This window comes from Bombina bombina, chromosome 5 (genome assembly GCF_027579735.1).
Source record: "Bombina bombina isolate aBomBom1 chromosome 5, aBomBom1.pri, whole genome shotgun sequence".
Lineage (NCBI taxonomy): Eukaryota > Metazoa > Chordata > Amphibia > Anura > Bombinatoridae > Bombina > Bombina bombina.
The window spans coordinates 1,005,634,334-1,005,652,964 of NC_069503.1; the positions used below are offsets into that span (position 1 = coordinate 1,005,634,334).

At 39.8% G+C, this 18,631-nt stretch overlaps 1 protein-coding gene across 2 annotated transcripts in view; it reads left to right on the forward strand.

The window, feature by feature from the left end:
• The window catches only part of VPS13B (vacuolar protein sorting 13 homolog B), a 1,996,594-nt gene that overhangs the window by 1,901,997 nt on the left and 75,966 nt on the right, over positions 1-18,631 (forward strand). For both annotated transcript variants that reach the window (XM_053715243.1, XM_053715242.1), the window contains exons 50-52: positions 2,128-2,316; positions 17,619-17,765; positions 18,300-18,583. In XM_053715243.1, coding sequence (XP_053571218.1) covers positions 2,128-2,316; positions 17,619-17,765; positions 18,300-18,583 — 620 coding nt within the window. The remainder of the gene's footprint in view (positions 1-2,127; positions 2,317-17,618; positions 17,766-18,299; positions 18,584-18,631) is intronic.

Genomic DNA, 18,631 nt, shown 5'->3' on the forward strand with positions numbered 1-18,631 from the left:
AGAGAGGGGAAGAGAGAGAGCAAAAGAGAGGGATGGAGAGAGAGCAAAAGAGAGGGAAAAGAGCAAAATAGAGGGAAGAGAGAGAAAAGGAGAGGGGGAGAGAGAAAAAGAGTGGGGGGAGAGAAAGCAAAAGAGAGAGGGGGAGAGAGAGCAAAAGAGCGGGATGGAGAGAGAGAGAGCAAAAGAGAGGGGAGAGAGAGAGAGCAAAAGAGAGGGGGGAGAGAGCAAAAGAAATGGGGGAGAGAGAAAGCAAAAGAGAGGGATGGAGAGAGAGAGCAAAAAAAAGGGGAGAGAGACAGGGCAAAAGAGAGGGGGGAGAGAGAGCAAAAGAGAGGGGGGGAGAGAGAGCAAAAGAGAGGGGGGAGAGAGAGCAAAAGAGAGGGGGGAGAGAGCGCAAAAGAGAGGGGAGAGAGAGCGCACAAAAGAGGGGGGAGAGCGCAAAAGAGGGGGGGGGGAGAGCGCAAAAGAGGGGGGGAGAGAGAGCGCAAAAGAGAGGGGGGGGAGAGAGAGGAAAAGAGGGGGAGAGAGGGAGCAAAATAGAGGTGAAGCGGGAGAGAGCACAAAAGAGAGGGGGGAGAGAGAGAGCAAAAGAGAGGTGGAGCGAGAGAGAGCACAAAAGAGAGGGGAAGAGAGCGCAAAAGAGAGGGGGGAGAGAGCACAAAAGAGAGGGGGAGAGAGAGAGCAAGGGGTGGGACCGCTGTACTGCAAAAAATCGCTTGTGTAAACTGGCTTTAGGACTAGTAAACAATAAAAAGACAATGCAATAGCACTTATTTTTTAAATGAACAGTAGAATATTTTCTGGCAAATTTCAAAGGTAATCCAATTTTCCTTCCCTATTGAAGCCCTAAGGTAATTGTAAAGGTTATTCCCTCAGTGCTACTTATTTTGTTTACAGGTAACTAATGTGCAACAAGAAAAAGAAATGTATTTACTGATGAGTAGTTGCCTCCACCTCTTGAGAATAAAACCATGGGGACACAAATATTAAATGGACAGTTAACACTTTGATATTTTTATTTAAAATGTTTAATTATGTGTAGTAAAAACAATATACTTATATTATTGATTTTGCCCACTTTCATGTAATTTAGCTCTGACAATTGTGGACTTTCTCTTTCTCAGAGCTGGAAATGCACCCTGCAGACTTCTCAAGGCTAATTCTGCTACATATTTCCATAATTTGATTCAGCAGATAAAAAAAATGCAAAACAATGCACTTTATGACTATTACTATCCTTGTCTGCAGACTCAAGCCCATATTGTCAAGTGATTGGTGGAGTTTGGCTATTAAAAACAATTGCAGCAAAATAATATTATTTTGTTTTGGCTGACATGCTATTCTATAGCAAAAGAACAGGAAGTCTTGATGTTTAGTGTCCCTTTAAACAAATGTTATATTTCCTGTAGCAGAGCAAAATCAAATCCACATATAGGTGCATCTTTTCTTTTAAATAGTAATGCAATAACTCTTAATAGCTTGTGTGGTTCTTCAACTAGCGTTATAATTCATTTTACTTTAAAGGCTAGTTTAGAAAGACCAAAATAGACGAGGTTAGATGCGTCAATATGGAAAATACTGGTGCTTGTCCTTGGGAGGTCATGTTAACAAGGCTGCGAGCCGAACCAAACAGTCATTTTGATATTCTTTGTGACAGATTGAATGTGATATGAAAAGAGTTTTCTATATTTATCTGTCATGAAACTGCTTTTCATCACGTTTTGACAGCTCACATCAGCAACTGAATTATTATTTTTTTGTAGGAAGCTGTGGTTCATTATATTTTCAGTTCTTTGAGTGGATATTATAGCCTAGAAGTTGCCTACCATACACTGTCTGATGCCCTGCTCTATTTCACTGACAGACTTTGTTGTAAATGTGTAAGCAGGGCAGACAGCCAGACACCATAACACAATATACCTATTTTAACATTTAGAAAAGAGCATATTTTTTCCCCCACAGTGTTCTTTGAAATAGAGTGTTTTTATATAAACAGACATCTTTAGGAAAATGAAACAATTGGTGGTTTATGCTGTCTATAAATTCGCTAACTGGTGAAAATCAGCAAGTATGGAACTAGCAAAGACTAAAAGTGCTCTTTAAATATAATATGTTTGTGTTTTTCAGGAAGCTTTCCAAATCGGAATTTACTGGGCCAATACAAACACAGTGCATAAGTCTGTTGCTGTCAGATTGGTGCATGACATGACATCTCCAAAGTGGAAGGATGGAGATAATAGTGAGGTTGTAACAATGGATGAGGAAGGATTTGTTGATGCCAACATCAAACTGGGTGCCTTCCCTGGGCATCAAAAGGTCAGGATAAGATTATATCACATTAGTGAATTCATTGTAATTCTTACCTATATAATAAATGCCAACATATTGCTTCAAGCTGGTGTGTAATAAGAACATTATTTAAAGGGATGCCAAGCCCACATTTTTTTCTTTCATGGTTTAGATAAAATATGTAATTTTAAGCAACTTACTAATTTACTTCTATTATACATTTTTCATCGTTCTCTTGGTATCGTTATTCGAAAAAGCAGGAAAGCCGGCCCATCTTTGGTTCAGCACCTGGGTAGCATTTGCTGATTGGTGGGCTAAATGTAGCCACAAATCCGCAAGCGCTACCCAGGGTGCTGAACCAAAAATGGGCCGGCTCGTAAGCTTACATTCCTGTTTTTTCAAATAAATTTACTAAATGAACAATGAAAAATTGATAATAGGAGTAAATTAGAAAGTTGCTTAAAATTGCATGCTCTATGTGAATCATAAAAGAAAAAATTTGGGTTCAGTATCCCTTTAAGTTGTATCTCTTTTATCAGTGAAAAAATTTGGGTTCAGTATCCCTTTAAGTTGTATTTCTTTTATCAGTGTGCCACAAAATGTAACTTTTCGAAACCTTATTATTTCTGTTACCTTTATACAGAAATACAGAGAGAGCAGTGCTTGTGCTTATATTATGCTATGATAATAATTGTATTATTAAACAAATGCTGTTTGCAAATTACGTAAAACCCCTGGAAAGAGATTGACACTCCTGAGCAGGACACATTCGGTCAACCAATCAGGAGCTGCCTGTGCACGTAGCAGCCAATTATTGGCTATGTTCTGCTTAGAATTGTCATAGGAGCATGCGTATTGTCAAGATTAAATATGTGTTTGTTTAACCTCTTTGCTGGAATTTGTTTTCTAACAAAATGGTTTAAATAACTATAGTTTTATGCCCCTTTAAATCCATTAATAACTCCCTATTTTGTTTTATTTTTTTAAAATAAGCTTTAGTTGGAAACAAAACATTTAAATTAAAAATAATAATTATAAAATTAAATAAACTTCTTAAAATGTTTATTTACTATCAAGAAATAATACTATGTAAGATTACCACCTCCCTTACTGTAGCCACGTGTAGAAATCACAAAGTTTTGCTTATTTCCTGTTCATGATTTTTATTTGCGCTAATCATTTTCTAGAGTCTATTCCTGATGACTTTTGCTTGATTATTTTGATTGGAATTATAAACAAATAAAGGAAGTTTATTAAAGGGACAGTCAACACCAGAATGTTTGTTGTTTAATAAGATAGATAATCCATTTATTATCTATTCCACAGTTTTGCATAACAAACATAGTTATAATAATACATGTTTTACCTCTTTAATTACCTTGTATCTAAGCCTCTGCAGACTGCCCCCTTATTTCAGTTAATTTGACAGACATGCATTTTAGCCAATCAGTGCTCACTCCTTGGTAAATTCACATGCGTGAGCTCAATGTTATCTATGTGAAACACCTGAACTAATGCCCTCTAGTGTTGAAAAACTGTCAAAATGCTTTCAGATTAGAGGCAACCTTCAAGGTCTAAGAAATTAGCATATGAACCTCCTAGGTTTAGCTTTCAACTAAGAATACCAAGAGAACAATGAAAAATTAGTGATTAAAGTAATTTGGAAAGTTGTTTAAAATTACATGCCCTATTTGAATCATGAAAGTTTTTTTTGGACTTGACTGTCCCTTTAACCATAACTGTATAACTAATAAGGAAATAGCACAGAAAAAACTGAGGTAATCAAATAGAAGTAAAATTTGGTGAAAGTTGCAAGAGTTTTGGTTTGTAAATAGAGTTTTATTGTTCATAAGGCGAAATAAGTCAAACTGATTTTCCAATAATCATAAGTGGAAGACGATACAACCAATACATTGTTTAGTGTGTGGTAGGCAAGAGAGTAAGAGGAGCTTTGAACTACATATAATGTTACTGCTTTCCCATAGCATCCTGAGGGATCTTATTATTATTATTATGTATTTCTAGAATACCAACATATTCTTCAGTGCTATAAAGATGGCTATGATATGCAAAGGCAACGTTTATAAAAAGCAAATGGGAAGAGGGCCCTGCCAAGAGTTGTAGATGTTGAAGGTGATATAGAGCAGGGCTTATTAAACTTTTTCCATTCGTGACCCCTTTTCGTGTGATAAGTTTTTACCCTCCCTTCCATACTCATGCCCTTGCTTCCATACTTATACTCTCCCATGAGACATAAGCCAATCAGATTCCATCAGCCAATCAGAATATTCCTACCTTAATTCCGATTGGCTGATAGAATCCTATCAGCCAATCGGAATTCGATGGACGCCATCTTGGATGACGTCATTTAAATGAACCGTCATTCGGCGAGTAGGTGTCAGTTGAAGAGGATGTTCCGCGTCGGCTTGGAAGAAGATGGCTCCGCTCCAGAAGAAAGAAGATTGAAGATGCGGCTTGATAGAAGACTTCATCCCGATGATGGAGTTCTTCAGCCGCCGCTTGGATCCAGACTTCAGCCCGAGGATGGACGTCACTCTTCAGCCCCCCGCTTGGGCTTGGATCAACACTTCCGAGGACCGATCGGTGAACCTGGTATGGTGAAGATAAGGTAGGAAGATCTTCAGGGGCTTAGTGTTAGGTTTATTTAAGGGGGGTTTGGGTTAGATTAGGGGTATGTGGGTGGTGGGTTGTAATGTTGGGGGGGGGTATTGTATGTGTTTTTTTTACAGGCAAAAGAGCTGAATTTCTCCAACATAGGTGTGTCCGGTCCACGGCGTCATCCTTACTTGTGGGATATTCTCTTCCCCAACAGGAAATGGCAAAGAGCCCAGCAAAGCTGGTCACATGATCCCTCCTAGGCTCCGCCTACCCCAGTCATTCTCTTTGCCGTTGTACAGGCAACATCTCCACGGAGATGGCTTAGAGTTTTTTAGTGTTTAACTGTAGTTTTTATTATTCAATCAAGAGTTTGTTATTTTGAAATAGTGCTGGTATGTACTATTTACTCAGAAACAGAAAAGAGATGAAGATTTCTGTTTGTATGAGGAAAATGATTTTAGCAACCGTCACTAAAATCCATGGCTGTTCCACACAGGACTGTTGAGAGCAATTAACTTCAGTTGGGGGAACAGTGAGCAGTCTCTTGCTGCTTGAGGTATGACACATTCTAACAAGACGATGTAATGCTGGAAGCTGTCATTTTCCCTATGGGATCCGGTAAGCCATGTTTATTAAGATCGTAAATAAGGGCTTCACAAGGGCTTATTAAGACTGTAGACTTTTTCTGGGCTAAATCGATTCATTATTAACACATATTTAGCCTTGAGGAATCATTTATTCTGGGTATTTTGATATAATAATATCGGCAGGCACTGTTTTAGACACCTTATTCTTTAGGGGCTTTCCCAAATCATAGGCAGAGCCTCATTTTCGCGCCGGTGTTGCGCACTTGTTTTTGAGAGGCATGACATGCAGTCGCATGTGAGAGGAGCTCTGATACTTAGAAAAGACTTTCTGAAGGCGTCATTTGGTATCGTATTCCCCTTTGGGCTTGGTTGGGTCTCAGCAAAGCAGATACCAGGGACTGTAAAGGGGTTAAAGTTAAAAACGGCTCCGGTTCCGTTATTTTAAGGGTTAAAGCTTCCAAATTTGGTGTGCAATACTTTTAAGGCTTTAAGACACTGTAGTGAAAATTTGGTGAATTTTGAACAATTCCTTCATGTTTTTTCGCAATTGCAGTAATAAAGTGTGTTCAGTTTAAAATTTAAAGTGACAGTAACGGTTTTATTTTAAAACGTTTTTTGTACTTTGTTATCAAGTTTATGCCTGTTTAACATGTCTGAACTACCAGATAGACTGTGTTCTGAATGTGGGGAAGCCAGAATTCCCATTCATTTAAATAAATGTGATTTATGTGACAATGACAATGATGCCCAAGATGATTCCTCAAGTGAGGGGAGTAAGCATGGTACTGCATCATTCCCTCCTTCGTCTACACGAGTCTTGCCCACTCAGGAGGCCCCTAGTACATCTAGCGCGCCAATACTCCTTACTATGCAACAATTAACGGCTGTAATGGATAATTCTGTCAAAAACATTTTAGCCAAAATGAACACTTATCAGCGTAAGCGCGACTGCTCTGTTTTAGATACTGAAGAGCATGACGACGCTGATAATAATGGTTCTGAAGGGCCCCTAACCCAGTCTGATGGGGCCAGGGAGGTTTTGTCTGAGGGAGAAATTACTGATTCAGGGAACATTTCTCAACAAGCTGAACCTGATGTGATTACGTTTAAATTTAAGTTGGAACATCTCCGCATTCTGCTTAAGGAGGTATTATCCACTCTGGATGATTGTGACAAGTTGGTCATCCCAGAGAAACTATGTAAAATGGACAAGTTCCTAGAGGTCCCGGGGCTCCCAGAAGCTTTTCCTATACCCAAGCGGGTGGCGGACATTGTTAATAAAGAATGGGAAAGGCCCGGTATTCCTTTCGTCCCTCCCCCCATATTTAAAAAATTGTTTCCTATGGTCGACCCCAGAAAGGACTTATGGCAGACAGTCCCCAAGGTCGAGGGAGCGGTTTCCACTTTAAACAAACGCACCACTATACCCATAGAGGATAGTTGTGCTTTCAAAGATCCTATGGATAAAAAATTAGAAGGTTTACTTAAAAAGATGTTTGTTCAGCAGGGTTACCTTCTACAACCAATTTCATGCATTGTCCCTGTAGCTACAGCCGCATGTTTCTGGTTCGATGAGCTGATAAAGGCGGTCGATAGTGATTCTCCTCCTTATGAGGAGATTATGGACAGAATCAATGCTCTCAAATTGGCTAATTCTTTCACCCTAGACGCCACTTTGCAATTGGCTAGGTTAGCGGCTAAGAATTCTGGGTTTGCTATTGTGGCGCGCAGAGCGCTTTGGTTGAAATCTTGGTCAGCTGATGCGTCTTCCAAGAACAAGCTACTTAACATTCCTTTCAAGGGGAAAACGCTGTTTGGCCCTGACTTGAAAGAGATTATCTCTGATATCACTGGGGGTAAGGGCCACGCCCTTCCTCAGGATCGGCCTTTCAAGGCAAAAAATAAACCTAATTTTCGTCCCTTTCGTAGAAATGGACCAGCCCAAAGTGCTACGTCCTCTAAGCAAGAGGGTAATACTTCTCAAGCCAAGCCAGCTTGGAGACCAATGCAAGGCTGGAACAAGGGAAAGCAGGCCAAGAAACCTGCCACTGCTACCAAGACAGCATGAAATGTTGGCCCCCGATCCGGGACCGGATCTGGTGGGGGGCAGACTCTCTCTCTTCGCTCAGGCTTGGGCAAGAGATGTTCTGGATCCTTGGGCGCTAGAAATAGTCTCCCAAGGTTATCTTCTGGAATTCAAGGGGCTTCCCCCAAGGGGGAGGTTCCACAGGTCTCAGTTGTCTTCAGACCACGTAAAAAGACAGGCATTCTTACATTGTGTAGAAGACCTGTTAAAAATGGGAGTGATTCATCCTGTTCCATTAAGAGAACAAGGGATGGGGTTCTACTCCAATCTGTTCATAGTTCCCAAAAAAGAGGGAACGTTCAGACCAATCTTAGATCTCAAGATCTTAAACAAGTTTCTCAAGGTTCCATCGTTCAAGATGGAAACCATTCGAACTATTCTTCCTTCCATCCAGGAAGGTCAATTCATGACCACAGTGGATTTAAAGGATGCGTATCTACATATTCCTATCCACAAGGAACATCATCGGTTGCTAAGGTTCGCATTCCTGGACAAGCATTACCAGTTCGTGGCGCTTCCTTTCGGATTAGCCACTGCTCCAAGGATTTTCACAAAGGTACTAGGGTCCCTTCTAGCTGTGCTAAGACCAAGGGGCATTCCTGTAGTACCTTACTTGGACGACATTCTGATTCAAGCGTCGTCCCTTCCTCAAGCAAAGGCTCACACGGACATTGTCCTGGCCTTTCTCAGATCTCACGGATGGAAAGTGAACGTGGAAAAGAGTTCTCTATCTCCGTCAACAAGGGTTCCCTTCTTGGGAACAATAATAGACTCCTTAGAAATGAGGATTTTTCTGACAGAGGCCAGAAAAACAAAACTTCTAGACTCTTGTCGGATACTTCATTCCGTTCCTCTTCCTTCCATAGCGCAGTGCATGGAAGTGATCGGTTTGATGGTAGCGGCAATGGACATAGTTCCTTTTGCGCGCATTCATCTAAGACCATTACAACTGTGCATGCTCAGTCAGTGGAATAGGGACTATACAGACTTGTCTCCGAAGATACAAGTAAATCAGAGGACCAGAGACTCACTCCGTTGGTGGCTGTCCCTGGACAACCTGTCACAAGGGATGACATTCCGCAGACCGGAGTGGGTCATCGTCACGACCGACGCCAGTCTGATGGGCTGGGGCGCGGTCTGGGGATCCCTGAAAGCTCAGGGTCTTTGGTCTCGGGAAGAATCTCTTCTACCGATAAATATTCTGGAACTGAGAGCGATATTCAATGCTCTCAAGGCTTGGCCTCAGCTAGCGAGGGCCAAGTTCATACGGTTTCAATCAGACAACATGACAACTGTTGCGTACATCAACCATCAGGGGGGAACAAGGAGTTCCCTAGCGTTGGAAGAAGTGACCAAAATCATTCTATGGGCGGAGTCTCACTCCTGCCACCTGTCTGCTATCCACATCCCAGGAGTGGAAAATTGGGAAGCGGATTTTCTGAGTCGTCAGACATTGCATCCGGGGGAGTGGGAACTCCATCCGGAAATCTTTGCCCAAGTCACTCAGCTGTGGGGCATTCCAGACATGGATCTGATGGCCTCTCGTCAGAACTTCAAAGTTCCTTGCTACGGGTCCAGATCCAGGGATCCCAAGGCGGCTCTAGTGGATGCACTAGTAGCACCTTGGACCTTCAAACTAGCTTATGTGTTGCCGCCGTTTCCTCTCATCCCCAGGCTGGTAGCCAGGATCAATCAGGAGAGGGCGTCGGTGATCTTGATAGCTCCTGCGTGGCCACGCAGGACTTGGTATGCAGATCTGGTGAATATGTCATCGGCTCCACCTTGGAAGCTACCTTTGAGACGAGACCTTCTTGTTCAGGGTCCGTTCGAACATCCGAATCTGGTTTCACTCCAGCTGACTGCTTGGAGATTGAACGCTTGATCTTATCGAAGCGAGGGTTCTCAGATTCTGTTATCGATACTCTTGTTCAGGCCAGAAAGCCTGTAACTAGAAAGATTTACCACAAAATTTGGAAAAAATATATCTGTTGGTGTGAATCTAAAGGATTCCCTTGGGACAAGGTTAAGATTCCTAAGATTCTATCCTTCCTTCAAGAAGGATTGGAAAAAGGATTATCTGCTAGTTCCCTGAAGGGACAGATTTCTGCCTTGTCTGTGTTACTTCACAAAAAGCTGGCAGCTGTGCCAGATGTTCAAGCCTTTGTTCAGGCTCTGGTTAGAATTAAGCCTGTTTACAAACCTTTGACTCCTCCTTGGAGTCTCAACTTAGTTCTTTCAGTTCTTCAGGGGGTTCCGTTTGAACCCTTACATTCCGTTGATATTAAGTTATTATCTTGGAAAGTTTTGTTTTTAGTTGCAATTTCTTCTGCTAGAAGAGTTTCAGAATTATCTGCTCTGCAGTGTTCTCCTCCTTATCTGGTGTTCCATGCAGATAAGGTGGTTTTACGTACTAAACCTGGTTTTCTTCCAAAAGTTGTTTCTAACAAAAACATTAACCAGGAGATTATCGTACCTTCTCTGTGTCCGAAACCAGTTTTCAAAGAAGGAACGTTTGTTGCACAATTTGGATGTTGTTCGCGCTCTAAAATTCTATTTAGATGCTACAAAGGATTTTAGACAAACATCTTCCTTGTTTGTTGTTTATTCCGGTAAAAGGAGAGGTCAAAAAGCAACTTCTACCTCTCTCTCTTTTTGGATTAAAAGCATCATCAGATTGGCTTACGAGACTGCCGGACGGCAGCCTCCCGAAAGAATCACGGCTCATTCCACTAGGGCTGTGGCTTCCACATGGGCCTTCAAGAACGAGGCTTCTGTTGATCAGATATGTAGGGCAGCGACTTGGTCTTCACTGCACACTTTTACCAAATTTTACAAGTTTGATACTTTTGCTTCTTCTGAGGCTATTTTTGGGAGAAAGGTTTTGCAAGCCGTGGTGCCTTCCATTTAGGTGACCTGATTTGCTCCCTCCCTTCATCCGTGTCCTAAAGCTTTGGTATTGGTTCCCACAAGTAAGGATGACGCCGTGGACCGGACACACCTATGTTGGAGAAAACAGAAATTATGTTTACCTGATAAATTACTTTCTCCAAAGGTGTGTCCGGTCCACGGCCCGCCCTGGTTTTTTTTAATCAGGTCTGATAATTTATTTTCTTTAACTACAGTCACCACGGTACCATATGGTTTCTCCTATGCAAATATTCCTCCTTAACGTCGGTCGAATGACTGGGGTAGGCGGAGCCTAGGAGGGATCATGTGACCAGCTTTGCTGGGCTCTTTGCCATTTCCTGTTGGGGAAGAGAATATCCCACAAGTAAGGATGACGCCGTGGACCGGACACACCGTTGGAGAAAGTAATTTATCAGGTAAACATAAATTCTGTTTCTTTGGGGCATGCCCCGCAAAGGGCCCTGTTCAGGGCTGGTAAGGTAAAAGAGCTTTGAACTTTTTTAATTTAGAATAGGGTAGGGCATTTTTTTTATTTTGGGGGGCTTTGTTATTTTATTAGGGGGCTTAGAGTAGGTGTAATTAGTTTAAAATTGTTGTAATATTTTTCTAATGTTTGTAAATATTTTTTTATTTTTTGTAACTTAGTTGTTTTTTATTTTTTGTACTTTAGTTAGTTTATTTCATTGTATTTATTTGTAGATATTGTATTTAATTAATTTATTGATAGTGTAGTGTTAGGTTTAATTGTAACTTAGGTTAGGATTTATTTTACAGGTAATTTTGTAATTATTTTAACTATTTTAGCTATTAAATAGTTCTTAACTATTTAATAGCTATTGTACCTGGTTAAAATAAATACAAAGTTGCCTGTAAAATAAATATAAATCCTAAAATAGCTATAATATAATTATAATTTATATTGTAGCTATATTAGGATTTATTTCACAGGTAAGTATTTAGCTTTAAATAGGAATAATTTATTTAATAAGAGTTAATTAATTTCGTTAGATTTAAATTATATTTAACTTAGGGGGGTGTTAGTGTTAGGGTTAGACTTAGCTTTAGGGGTTAATACATTTATTAGAATAGCGGTGAGCTCCAGTCGGCAGATTAGGGGTTAATGTTTGAAGTTAGGTGTCGGCGATGTTAGGGAGGGCAGATTAGGGGTTAATACTATTTATTATAGGGTTAGTGAGGCGGATTAGGGGTTAATAACTTTATTATAATAGCGGTGCGGTCCGCTCGGCAGATTAAGGGTTAATAAGTGTAGGCAGGTGGAGGCGACGTTGTGGGGGGCAGATTAGGGGTTAATAAATATAATATAGGGGTCGGCTGTGTTAGGGGCAGCAGATTAGGGGTACATAGGGATAATGTAAGTAGCAGCGGTTTACGGAGCGGCAGATTAGGGGTTAATAATAATATGCAGGGGTCAGCGATAGCGGGGGCGGCAGATTAGGGGTTAATAAGTGTAAGGTTAGGGGTGTTTAGACTCGGGGTACATGTTAGAGTGTTAGGTGCAGACGTAGGAAGTATTTCCCCATAGCAAACAATGGGGCTGCGTTAGGAGCTGAACGCGGCTTTTTTGCAGGTGTTAGTTTTTTTTTCAGCTCAAACAGACCCATTGTTTTCTATGGTGGAATCGTGCACGAGCACGTTTTTGAAGCTGGCCGCGTCCGTAAGCACCGCTGGTATCGAGAGTTGAAGTTGCGTTAAATATGCTCTACGCTCCTTTTTTGGAGCCTAACGCAGCCATTCTGTGAACTCTCAATACCAGCGGTATTTAAAAGGTGCGGCCAGAAAAAAGCATGCGTAGCTAACGCACCCCTTTGGCCGCAGAACTCTAAATCTAGGCGTAAGTCTTCCCAGGATCTCTTGAAACTCAAGATTGAGAAACAAAAACTGTAGAAGGCTTGATGAAGTAGATCTGATAACACCTGTAAGCAATTTTGCTTACCCAGGGACCAGGTTAATATGTGAGCCATGGTGAAAGTAGAAGAAAAATAAAGTAGCTGCCAGTACTCTCGCTTATGACTCCTACAAAGATAGGCCTCCTACCATACCTGTTGGGCAAGGACCTTCTCTGGGGGGCTCCCTCTTCTCTCCTGAGCAGCCCAGTGCACTGGGAGGAAGTGACATATGATCACTTCCTTCCATCGCTGCCGTGGAGGAGGGAAGAGGAAGTGCTGGGAGGAAGCAGGCAGCCAGCACGCACTTGGAGTGTGTGCCCTGTGCGATGGCACCCTTAAGATCAGCCTTAAGATCGCAAGATGAAATATGGAATCAGGAGGCCTCTTCTTACACGGGCCTCCATGAATTTTTTATAACCCCCACATTAGGGTTACGCGACCCCATATGGGGTCGCAACCCACAGTTTAAGAAGGTCTGATATAGAGGACAGCTGGGCTTGTAAGCTTAAAGGCTAAGGGGGTACAAGGGGATGACAAAGGAAGGAGAAGAACTGAGGTACAAAAAGGTTTGTGTATATTGTATGCATCCATGAACAGTAGAGTCTTTAAGGAGCACTTGAAACTTTGAAAACTAGGGGCGTTCCACAAGTTTTCCACAAGATTAGGGCCAATCTGTAGAAGCCCTGTAGACAGGAATGTGAGGAGGTAGCTAGAGAATATATTAAAATCTTAGTTGTGTCTTGTGTGAGGAAGTGGCAAATTTTGGAGATGTGTTTAAGGTGGAAACTCCAATAATTGGCCAAAGACCTGAGTTAAGTGAGACCCCAAGGCATCAGGCATGAAGGATTTGGATAATGATGTTATTTATCAACAGTTATTGAAAGTTGGAGGTCAGGATTTTGGAAGAAGGGGCAAATAAAGAACTAATTTTTAGAGAGATTTAGTTTGTCAGTGAGAGGATATTAAAGGGACACTGAACCCAATTTTTTTCTTTCGTGAGCATGAAATTTTAAGCAATTTTCTTATTTACTCCTATTATCACATTTTCTTATTTCTCTTGGTATCTTTATCTGAAATGCCAGAAGTTTAGATGCCGGCCCATTTTTGCTGAACAACCTGGGTTGTCTTTGCTGATTGGTGGATAAATTCATCCACCAATAAAAAAAAAGTGCTGTCCATAGGTCTGAACCTAGAAAAAATCTTAGATGCCTTCCTTTTCAAATAAAGATAGCAAGGGAACGAAGAAAAATTGATAATAGGAGTAAATTAGAAAGTTGCTTAAAATTACATGCTCTATCTGAATCACACAAAAATATGTGGGTTCAGTGTCCCTTTAAGGAGAAAATATAAGAAAGTTAGCAAGGAAGAGAATAGGTCTTGTGCAGAAAGGTAGATTTGGGTGTCATTAGCATACACATGATACTGAAACCCTGTGAACTTTATTAAGGAACCTAAGCATGAAGTATATATTGAAAAAAGGAGGCCAAGAATAGAGCCTTGTGGTACCCTGACAGAAAGGGGTAAAGAGGCAGAGGATACGCCAGGGAAGGATACACTAAAGGTATGGTTAGACAGTAGGAGAACCACAAGAGGGCTGTGTTGTAAATTCCAAAGGATTAGAGGCTTTGGAGCAAGTGAGGGTGGTCAAGAGTATCCAAGGCTGAAAACTGATCAAGAAGGATTAACAAAGAAAACTGGCCTTAAGATTTTGCTTTAAGTAGGTCATTAGTAAACTTAATAATTGCAATCTCTGTGGAGTGTTTGGGGCTAAAACCAGAATACAATGGAACAAGGAGGGAGGGTTTATCTGTGTAAATGTAATAGATGTGTATTTACTAGCCTTTCCAAAAGTTTTGAGGTATGGGAAGTAGGTAAATAAGGCGGAGGTTGGATAGAGAGGTGGTTTTGAGGATGTGAACAAGACATGCAAATTAGCATATACCATGTTCTCACTCTTTGGTTTCCTAATCTTTTGAAGAAGATACACTAGACTTAAAATTATATCGGCCATAACATATTTTACTAAGCATTATTTAAAAATAAACACACACACAAATATACACACGCAATGAGGCTCCATTTATGAAGCAGTGGGTGCTGCTTCTGAGTTCCATCATTCAGGCTATTTAGAATCTCACAGTTTTACAATGTTGATGACAGATTATACAACCAGGAGTCTATAGACATCAGTATACATCTAAAACTTTTGGGCTTGGTCAGGAGTCTTAAAATCAGCACAATATTATTTAAAAATAAGTAAAACTATACATTTTTACAAAAACATTCCAAGATTGGCTACATAAATGCATCATCTACAAAAACATTTAAAGAAAAATCTAGTGCCCTGCTGCAGGGTTACTCAGATCACTTCAGGAGCTCATTCCCACCTGACTTTAAAACAAAAACAAAAAAGGTTATTGACATATTCAAATCAACACCTAAAGAAGAGACTTGTGAGATCTTCAAAACTTATGGAATAAAAAAAACCTTGATTTAGGTATCACAATCTACTAAAGGAACATACTCTAAAACAGAGGAAACATACTCAAGAAACTTTTCATGGGGGGTATTCATGAAGTGCTTTTAAATACTAAATCCTGCTATTGTGCTAATACATATAAACCAGTTTCTATGCTGAATCTTTTTGCAATTCAGTGCTTAATTGCTGGTGTATTCCATGTGCATACATAAAGTCTCTCCCTTTAAGACTAAATCCTCTATAGTAGTGTTTGTTACATTTTGACCATGTGCAGCATATGAAGTAGAATATGTGAGTGAAACAAAGCCTGTTCCATCCTTTTGGGGCTTGTTAGCATGATGCTGTTTACTTTGCTTCATTTTATGATGCCATTAAAAATACTGCAGCCAAGAGAATACTTTAGTTTATTCTAGGCAGAAGAGTGAAATAAGAGGATACAATAGTATCAGTGAACAGTGAAACATTTTAAGATCTAATTTGTTAAAGTCCATCATATTAAAACTAGCATAATGCTACATGTTTAGCCCCCACAAAGTAGTTAAACACAAATATAAAGTACAGAGTAGGATCAGAAAACAACTGTTGGTCCCCAGACAAAACGGCCTATGATATTCAGTGACTAGTGCTGCTTGACTTGTTCAGCATCAGTTTCTGCTCAGTTATATGTGGCTCCCAAACATTACTTTGGCAAAGTTTTTCACCCATTTGCGGGTCATGACTGGGTTTTAAAATGTGCTCTAACGAATCAGACCATGTAACTTTTCAACTATAATGGCCCTTTAAGGAAGTAAGGGGTGTATTTATTAAGCTGCAATTACAGCTTTTGAGACATTATGGTGCAGGCTCACCTGCTTGTTATAGTCTCTGCCACCTCAGAATTTGACAGGTGCTGCTTTTGTGTGATTGGTTGCGTGAGAGCAGAGGGCGGGATTACTTGACAAATGTTTGCCCTGTATCCTTGAAAAATGTTCACATTAAAGACGAGACACAAATGTGTGTAGCCACCAATCCCCAGCTAGCTCCCAGTAAGTAGTGCATTGCTGCTGTGGATATGTACATATACTTTTCAACAAAGGATACATTAGGTAATAACTTAATATAAAAGTATTTTTAAATTATATGCTGTATCTGAATCATGAAAGTTTAATTTTGACTTTTATGTAACTTTATTCATATATTCATCTATATAGTTCATACATATATTTCCTATGTCAATACTCTCTTAAATTTTGTTATCGTATTTTTCAATTGTATTCACTAAAAAGTTTACAGTAGAGAAAATTTTATCTTTAAGCTAATTGTGTGGGTTTGGTCAGGTGACTTTTTATGGTCTTGACCCTTGGGTTAAAAACCACTGATCTATAGGGCTGTAGGTCACTAAAAATAATCATATGCAGGGACTGTAATGTAAATCTAAAACAATTCTCATTAATTCTATTTCTGCTCAATATAAAATCACATTAGCCTTACAATTTAATAAAATACATGCTTTTTCACATTGGCAAGAAGAAACATGCATAATTAAGTCATCAGAGACCATTAAGTGAATTATACTATTATTATATAAAAGTTACAATTCAATATCAAATGTTAGAAGCTAAGATGTTTAAATGAATGGACTTATTAACCCACATAACATCATCGTCTTACTAATAGCTACATGTAGATTGTCAATGGGGTTCCGTTTTACTCAAAGCATTCTTTTGGTTGCAATAAGAAAATGCTCTAATGTGCAAGAATATTTTTAATGCATTTTGCAAAGGGGTTAAACTTATAGAAAAAGGGATATTCTATGTCATAAATGACATGGCCTAAAACTCTATGCAAATGTGTTAAATGCTGGTCCCAAGCTAGACGCAGCCAATGAGCCAATCAGCAGCCGCAGTCACAAAACCCTGTAACTCCACGGCTGCCTTCTTTTTGAGAAGAGCAAGGCTGTTGAGACCTAAGCAGGACTTTACTACAAGCCGAGAGATACAAATTGCTTGAGGTTTGCTACTTTTCCCTTTGCCTCATTAGTCAGCATCTCTTAGTTTGGTAATACAAGTCATTACTTAAAGAAATGAACCACAGTCGTGTCTTATGTATACTGCAAAATTAACACATCCCATGGCTATAGTGCATATACAGTACAAACAACAATGTAAATCCAGCACACTAGACTTCCAGGGAGTGTGCGAGATGTGTGGCTCCCTGCACAACCCACTATAGATACAGAAAAGCCAAAATCAGCCGCACCAATAATCTTCAAAAAGGTTTTTATTCCATAAATGGAGCAAATACAGATGTAGGACTACGTTTTGGGCACCCTTAATCATGCCCTATACCTGTACCTATAGTGCATATACAAGTTGAGCATTGCATGTAAAAGCTGTGTAAACTATTACTGTGAGTAATAACAATATAAACTAACAATAACTAGTAATAAATACCTAAACAGACAGAACCTCCTAACACATTTAACCCCCAAATCACCACAAACTTTAAAGTGAAAACCACCAATGCTAAAACCCCTTAACCACTATCACTGAAATCCTCGGACTGCTGTTGACCTCAAAACTGCCAGAACCCCTATTGCAAATAAAAAACTATGCTAAAATCCCCCCTCGTAGCAGTGGTTTTGGCATTGTCATTTATATTAAAGTTATAAGATCTAAACTTATGATTATTTTAAAGAGCGTTGCATAAAATGTATTTAACAGGTTTTTTTTCTCATTTGATTTATGTATTTATTTATTTTCTAGCTTTGCCAGTTCTGCATTTCATCTATGATTCGAAACGGAATACAAATTTTACAGATTGAAGATAAGACCACCATAATAAACAATACTTCAATGAAGGTTTCCTACAGCCCACAGATGTGTGTGTTACAACAACTCACAGATGAAGAGGTAGAACAATTGCTTTAAAAGTTTTTTCTTAACAGCTTTTTACGTTAAAAATGACAGAATAGCCCTTTCTGTAGTTTAATATTTATTAATACTTACAGTATGTGGTAGTTTCCTTTATTTAAATACTTAAACTCTATCGCATATTAATCTCTTATATCTTGAGCCATAAAAGACAGGCTAAATAGTCAGCACAGAACATTGTAACTTCAGCATCTGCAGAAAGGGCTTTGCGCATTTGAAAAATATCATCTCTATTATAATATAACCACAAATGTGTATTTTTTTAAATAACCACTTTTCACCTGTTGCTTTTTCAATTGCAATGCAGCAAGACCTTTCTGTGAACTATGTTTAAAGCCCAAGGAAAAATGATATCTTTGTGCTCTGTATTGGAAATCTGGCAGTACTTCAACAATCCAATGTTTGGCTTCAAATGTCCAACTCATAATAATAAGTCAAATCTCCCTGGACTAAATCATCTGTTTCTTTTAATCAAACTTATCATTTTTGTCCCTTTTTTTCTCTTTTCCAAAGTATGTGCCTGTACCAGACAGTGCTGTTTTCAACATCAGTCCAATTGGGGATCAACTGCCTTCGAAATCCAATACTATTCCTTTCTGGGATCTTGTATCGGACACCGTTCAGTCAACTGCTGAACCATCACCTCTTGAGAAATACATTCTGCTCAGCCTTTGTCCAAATGCTGGGGTCGGCAATGCAGAATGCTGGAGCCTGCCCGTAATGATACATCAAGAGTATCCTCGGCAAAGTGTGGCAGTGCCTATTGGAGATTGCAGTGGAAATGGATTGTGTACTAAGTATGTCACTGAATGTGTCCTAGCAACATTATTCACACTTTTGCAGGA